We start from the raw sequence: 6,964 nt of genomic DNA, 5'->3' as shown, positions 1-6,964 counted from the left end.
TTACATCCCTAAAAGTGAGAAACAATTTGGTAAGTATGCAAAGACGCTCTTATATTTGGAGCTACTATAAGTTTTAAGGTTTAAAATAGATAAATTGTTTTCTAGTTTTTGCCAGGAAACGGTGCAGTGCACATCGACCATGGCTAGTGCGAGGTGCGAAACCCGGCGCACGCACGCGGCCGCCCGCCAGCGTATATGCCAAGTGTAGCTGGGCGGAGCCGCCACCGCCGCCTGCCCACAGAGCCCATGCTCCCACGAATACTATACTGTCTACTCCTGCTCGGTAGGAGTACTCGTAGCTACACTCGTAGAGGAGCAGCATGACTCGCTATAAAAAGGGCGGCAGCAGCAGCTGGGGAGAGTGAGTGAGTGAGTGAAGCGTGTGTGGGGTGGAACAGTAGTGCAGTGGAAGTGCGTGCGTGAGCCGGGCGAGGGTAAAGAAACAGCAGAGCGGGAGGGCACACACTGCACCACACACCGGAAAAGTTGCTTATTTTAAGCCCGGCGCCACCATTGCTGTCGCCTCCTACCTCCCTCCGTCTGCCGCTTTCCATCTCCCTCCCGTCATCATCATCTCTCCTCCTGTGCCTTTCTCTCTCTAGCCAGCCAGCCAGAGCGGAGAGGAGGGTGGGGCGAAAGCCAGCCGCCACTATTTAGTTTAGTCGCTACTAGGCTACTGGTTCCTGCCTGCCCGTGTGTGCTCGGCTCACAAAAGCTGGGAGCTAGGGGGGAGGAAGGGAGAGCTCACCGGAGGCAATGGAGACGGGCAGCAGCGGCGGCGGGCGACGACCCGGTGACGACGCTCACGGGCTCAACTTCGGCAAGAAGATCTACTTCGAGCAGGACGGTGCTGGCGGGAGCGGGACCTCCGCTGGCGGCGGCAGGAGAGGCAGGGGCGCCGCGCCGAGCGCCGGCCCAGCTGGAGGAGGATCCGCCGCGGCCGGCGGCAACGCCTCGCAGCAGCCGAGGTGCCAGGTGGAGGGGTGCGGCGTGGATCTGAGCGGCGACAAGACCTACTACTGCCGCCACAAGGTCTGCTCCATGCACTCCAAGGCCCCGCTCGTCGTCGTCGCCGGCATCGAGCAGCGCTTCTGCCAGCAGTGCAGCAGGTAAAAAGCTCATCTCCCCCTTCTCCCTCCTGCTCGCTCAATTTGAGCTCCAGCAAGTTGCGCCTCAAATTGCTCCATTTTTGTTGCTTCTCGACCTGCCGCTGCTCCATCTACTGTTGCACCCGTGACACTCCTAGCTACTCCCCGATGCTACCCGTAGTATATTGCTTCCCACCATGTGGCCGTCAGCAAATACAAGTCAAGGCGTTTCACTGTTCAGGCCATGCAATTGGCCATGAAAATCTTCTAAAAAAAGGGCCACTGATGATATGCATCTTGTTGTACTGGTAGTACTTTGATTTGCCACATCCAGAAACTAACTTCATGTGATGACGCATGGGTGTGCTATGCATCTGGTAGATACGCAGCAACCAATGTAACATTTGGTTCGGCAGGTAGAATCTGACCAGAATAGTAAGGGACAGGAAAAGCGCACACCCTCAAATTCTTGTCAGAGTGTCACATATAGTAAGCCTAGATTTCTTTTTAGTTCTCCTCCTTTATTCTACTGTATCAACGGGCGGTACTACACTGCTAGTACCTACTATTCAATGCCCTAGTGATAGGAGTAGTAGTAGTATAAGATAAGATGGACAGGGGAGAAAAATGCAATAAAATGGAACGCCAAAGAATTACAAATAGTGCTGCTATATTCAAATAACTTATGATGTACTTTCTTCACATGTGGTGGGTTTTATGTTGAGGTTTTTGTGTTCACTGACGCACACCATACTCTTAATTTACTACAGTAATAAAATGCAGTACCGGTAGTAGTACTATTCAGTGCCCTACTGATAGTACTCTCCCTCCGTTAAATGGAAGTTGTCTGAGATTTGTCTAAATTTGGATATATCTAAACACTAAATAGCATTTAGATACGTTTAATTTTTTGATGAATCTCAGCCAAGTTTAACGAGACGGAGTGAGTAGTATAGAAAGTAAGTTGGACATGAGAGAAATTGGGTGAGACAGATAAAATGGAATGTCAAAGAAACTTTCCGTGCTAATATTGAGTGAAGATTTTTGTAGGCCGAGCTACCCTCATTTTTTATTTCAAAATTCGAAAATAGCATTTTCAAGTTTTTTTTTAAAAATCCGTAAACAAATCTAGATGTAGACAATGTTGTGTTCTACCAACATGCAAAATTTTAAACTCGAGATACCTTATATTTCGGGCTAAACAAAAATGACAAAATCTGATACATATTTTCCAGTGTTTGCTACTATAGATTTCAGATTTTGTCATTTTAATGGAGCCCCAAATGTAAGGTATTTCCGCTTGTTGGTAGAACACAACATTGTCTACATCAAGATTTATTTTCAGATTTTTTCGAACTTTAAATGCCGTTTTTTTTCAACAACCGATCTACATGTAGCTTAGGCAACATTTGTGGTTTCTGTGCTAATATTCAAATGTAATTATGTTGCACTAATCAAATGCCAGTTGCTAGGCAGTAATTCTTGGTAGGTTCATCTACCTTTAGAGGCAGGTTTTATTTGGAGATCTATTTGTTCACTAACGCACACCATACTCTTAATTTGCGAAAATGAAGTCCAAATAGTCTCTTTTATATTGCTCATTGATACCGTTTTAAGATCATCTTTTTTCGTGTGCTGCCACGTACTGCGGCCTTATGGGCTTATGGCTCTTCTGCATAACGAAGGTTCTTGCCCCGTTGTTTGAAAGATAAAACATCACTTATGACTGCTGTTGTATGTACCACAAGCCTTTGCACGTTTCCACTATCTAGGAATGATTACAGGTGTCCTATCCACATGGGCCTTCTTTTCCCTAGTCGTGATGCGTGGATCCTTTTTTTTCCCCTTGGTCGTCATGTGTGATCTAATCATGAAAGGCATTTCTTTGATTAGTACTACTAGTTTAGGTTGATAACAAATGGTTTGCTTGCACCGATGCAGCTTTTCACATGGCATGTGATTTGCTCTATTATTTAGTCACTTGATGCATGCTTGGTATTAAGATACTAAGCTAGTATCAGGTTCTTGATTGCAGTGTTAGCATTTCCCATCTTTTCATGTGCATGCAGTTTTTTCTATAGCAGCCAACAATATGATATGCGACTGATGTATGAATACCCTTTACTCTGCTTTTGTTGCGTGACATTGATTATTGTTGATACATGTTCAGTAGCTGTCTTTATGAAATTCCTGCTTATGGTGACCCTTCAGCCTTTGTCAATTGAAAAGAAGTTCTCTAGTGAATCTGCACTAGCAAGATCACCATACTGAGTTCATACTTAAGTAGTCTCTTTATGATCCCAGGTTCCATCAGTTACCTGAATTTGACCAAGGAAAACGAAGTTGCCGCAGACGCCTTGCCGGTCACAATGAGCGCCGGAGGAAGCCCCCACCTGGACCTCTGGCTGCACGCTATGGCCGGCTTTCCGGATCCTTCCAAGGTAAGGAACTGCCTCATGTTATCACTGAATCCGCAAAGTTACTTGCAATTTTTTTTTTTTGAATAAAATGTCCTGACTGTTCCATTCTTTGCAAATCTTATTCCAGAAGACCCAGGCAGGTTCAGAAGCTTCCTGCTAGATTTCTCCTACCCAAGGGCCCCAAGCAGCGTCGGGGATCCATGGCCAGCAATACAGCCGGTCGACCACCGCATGCCTGGCACTGCCCACTGGCAAGGCAGCCATGAACATCACCAGCCCCATCGTAGCGCAGTTGCGGGATACGGCGACCACCACGCGTACAACGGCCAGGGAAGCTCCTCAGGGGGAGGCGGCGCACCGTCGATGATCCCGGGCTTCGAGCTTCCCTCGGCCGAATGTATCGCGGGAGCGGCCGCCGACTCCATCTGTGCTCTCTCTCTTCTGTCAACTCAGCCATGGGATCATAGTGCCCACAGTGCCACCCACAACAGGTCCCCGGCAATGTCGACGACCAGCGCCTTCCAAGGCAGCCCGGTGGCGCCCTCCGTCATGGCCAGCAACTACATGACAGCCGCAAGCAGCAGCGGCGGTTCCTGGGGCAGCCCCCGGGGCCATGGAGGCGCCAGGAACATGCAGCAGCACCATCACCACCTTCCGAATGACACTGTCATGACCGAGGTACATCCGCATCATCCAGGCTCGGTTCACCACCATGGCCAGTTCGGCGAGCTCGAGCTCGCGCTGCAGCAAGGAAGGGCCGCACCGAACCCGCCGCACGTCGACCATGGGTCCGGTGGCGCCTTCAGCCACTCTAGCAATGCCATGAACTGGTCTCTCTAGTAGTAGTGATGCCCCGTACGTACCGTCACGCGCGCCAAAGAGACATGGAACATTGGGCGGCCTGAGTTTTGTGCGCCTTCCACTTGCCGATTTGTATTTCAGGATCGGGAGGAAATACGTTAACTGGTAGAGCTAGCAGGGATTTCCTTCCGTGGAGCCCAATGTGTCCATGAACTGAACACCCCAGCACCTTTAATTCGCTTGTAAGGACTATATATTGAAATATTAATCCCTCTTGTTACCATTAGCCTCGTCGTTTTTCCATCTTCACGTTTTCAGCTACTAGCGAGGTTGCAAGGGCATATCTTTACTAATCCCTCTGTTTCTTAATTCCTATCGTGATTTTAGTTCAAATTTTAAGCTAAAACCATAATTTTTGCCGTGATTGTAGTTCAAATTTTGAACTAAAACCATGATAAGAATTATGCGACGGAGTGGGTATGTTGAAAGTGATTGAAAACTATTTGCGCCTTGAGAGCTCTACGTACTAATCTCTATTGAGAAAAAAAAAATCATATTTGGAAGTTTCAAATGAATCTGGATTTTTCTTTGTTGTAGTCGTCAACGATGTATCCTCCAATTATGCAAAATGAGGAACCTAAATTCCTTCGATTCCAAGCTAGGCAAAAAATGACAAAATATGATTAACTTAAATTCTTTCAATTCCGGGCTACACAAAAATTGACAAAATATGGTAAACTCAAGAGTCATAAAAGTATGCACGGTTAACTATACTCAAATTCATTTTAAAAAAATTGGGCTCTAGAAAATTTTCAAATTGAGATTTTCTATGTTTGTAAGATACATCATGGAGTACATCAAGAATCGATTTTAGATTATTTTTTTAAATATAGACATGTTTTTTTAGTTTAAAAAATAAATGGAACTTGATCTGGGGAGCAAGAAATCCCGGAGTTAATTATGTAGTTTCACAAAGTAATATGGTTTTCTAGACTCATACATATTATGTTAAATGCAATATTAGACTATACTTGTGCAATACATGTTTAGTCATCTTTTTTAGTCGAATGATAGTGATGTCATTTACAAAGGAATCACATGTTTCAATGATCGTCAATGTAATATGTAAGAGATTGGAAATAAATATGGATATAAAGTCATGGTAACTGCAATTGACATGATATTCTTAATGTGGTGTTGGATTAGCGTGCAAGTTTAAAATTCCGTTTGCAAGTCATAGGTTGTTGATGTACATGAAAAAAGGTTATGGTCCAAATAAATAGTTAGAGCTCATTTGAGCGATGACAACATGATTTGAGGCGATCTTAGGGCCCTTTAATTCATAGGAATAGGAAAAGCATAAGATTGAGATGGCATGACTAGTTGAATCCTATAGAAAGATGAGTTGTGTTTGATTGTGCTAAAGAAAATTTTCCATGAGGTATGACCTAATGTTATTTCTATAGGATTTGCACTACAAGATTGCTATATGATTATTTCCTATAGAATATGGTCCTATAAATCAAACAACTAGTGTAGGAAAATTCCCATAGGATATAAATCCTACATAAGTTCTATACAAATCTTATAAATCAAAAAAGCCCTTATGAAACCAATTTGCTTACAGAAGTGAAAAAAAATTTATTCTCGTTAAAAAGTAGGCAATCTACACATTATATGAATTTCATTTACTTTATGCATTAGTATTCCTCTTTTTTTCTTTCTTCTTAGAGAAGCGGCACTTTCCCTCGGTGCTTTGTTGTTGTATAGAAGTTAAATTTCCCGATGCTTATAGAAGTGAAATTTGTGTTGTAGACAGAGAAACTCCATGGTCAAATACATGTAAATTTCTTATCAAAATTGCAAAATGTTGTCAACTCAAATTTTGAGGTATTGTCATTTTTTTAGCAAATGTTAATAATGTTTCATATTTGGTAATCAACGTTATGACTATTCTTTAACACTTCTTGGAAATTTAGAACCCTTCTTTGAATGTCTACATTTCTATGACTCCTACTTTGAGATTTTAAGCATCTCACTCGATCGGTTTATGGTCACAGTTATATAAACAAAGTTGAACTTCTTCTCCTGAGATGAGACATTGCTTCTCGAGTAAATTACATAAAATTATCATAATTATACTAGGTTAACGAGTTATACATACTCTCTCCATTCTGAAATAGTCTACATTCTAGCTCTAAATTTTTCTGAAATAATCTACATTCTAGCCAGGGATATGATTCTAGCTTATAGTCAACAACAACGCTAAAAATGAAATGGTTTTGCCCTCTTGAATATTATTATTTTCAATGTTGGTTGAATTAGTTGTTCACATCTAAGTACTACTAATAAATGCAATACTAATTTGTCTCGTTTTTTCTAGAATATAGACTAAATCAGAATGGAGGGAGTATTTTGATGATTTTTTCTTTCAAAAACTACTAATTCCGAAGTGTGGCGTTACAAATCCCACTAATACCCATCTCAAATCATTTTGGGAGCAGCTCTAACCTATGGGAGCCATTTGCAAAGGCTGAGTTGTTACATAGTAAGCTACACTTACACGAAGAATTTTACGAACACACACTTACACACCTACGAGATGATGTGGAGGCATAAGGCTGGTGTAGTTTTTTTCCTTCCATATTTTTAGGA

The 6,964-nt window shown here is 43.0% G+C and overlaps 1 protein-coding gene across 2 annotated transcripts; it reads left to right on the top strand.

Moving 5' to 3' along the window:
* The first annotated feature begins 360 nt into the window (after positions 1 to 360).
* Positions 361 to 4,595, top strand: LOC127302105 (squamosa promoter-binding-like protein 17). 2 transcript variants are annotated; one of them, XM_051332466.2, is made up of 3 exons: positions 361 to 1,109; positions 3,393 to 3,529; positions 3,639 to 4,595. In XM_051332466.2, the coding sequence occupies exons 1-3, from the start codon at positions 757 to 759 to the stop codon at positions 4,346 to 4,348; spliced, it is 1,200 nt and encodes a 399-aa protein (XP_051188426.1). In that variant the 5' UTR covers positions 361 to 756; the 3' UTR covers positions 4,349 to 4,595. The 2 variants fall into 2 exon arrangements, with proteins under 2 accessions (XP_051188426.1, XP_051188425.1); XM_051332465.2 differs by having other exon boundaries at positions 362 to 1,109; positions 3,636 to 4,595.
* The last annotated feature ends 2,369 nt before the right edge of the window (positions 4,596 to 6,964 follow it).

Source organism: Lolium perenne, chromosome 5 (assembly GCF_019359855.2).
Source record: "Lolium perenne isolate Kyuss_39 chromosome 5, Kyuss_2.0, whole genome shotgun sequence".
Lineage (NCBI taxonomy): Eukaryota > Viridiplantae > Streptophyta > Magnoliopsida > Poales > Poaceae > Lolium > Lolium perenne.
This window is presented reverse-complemented; position numbering and strand designations above follow the sequence as displayed.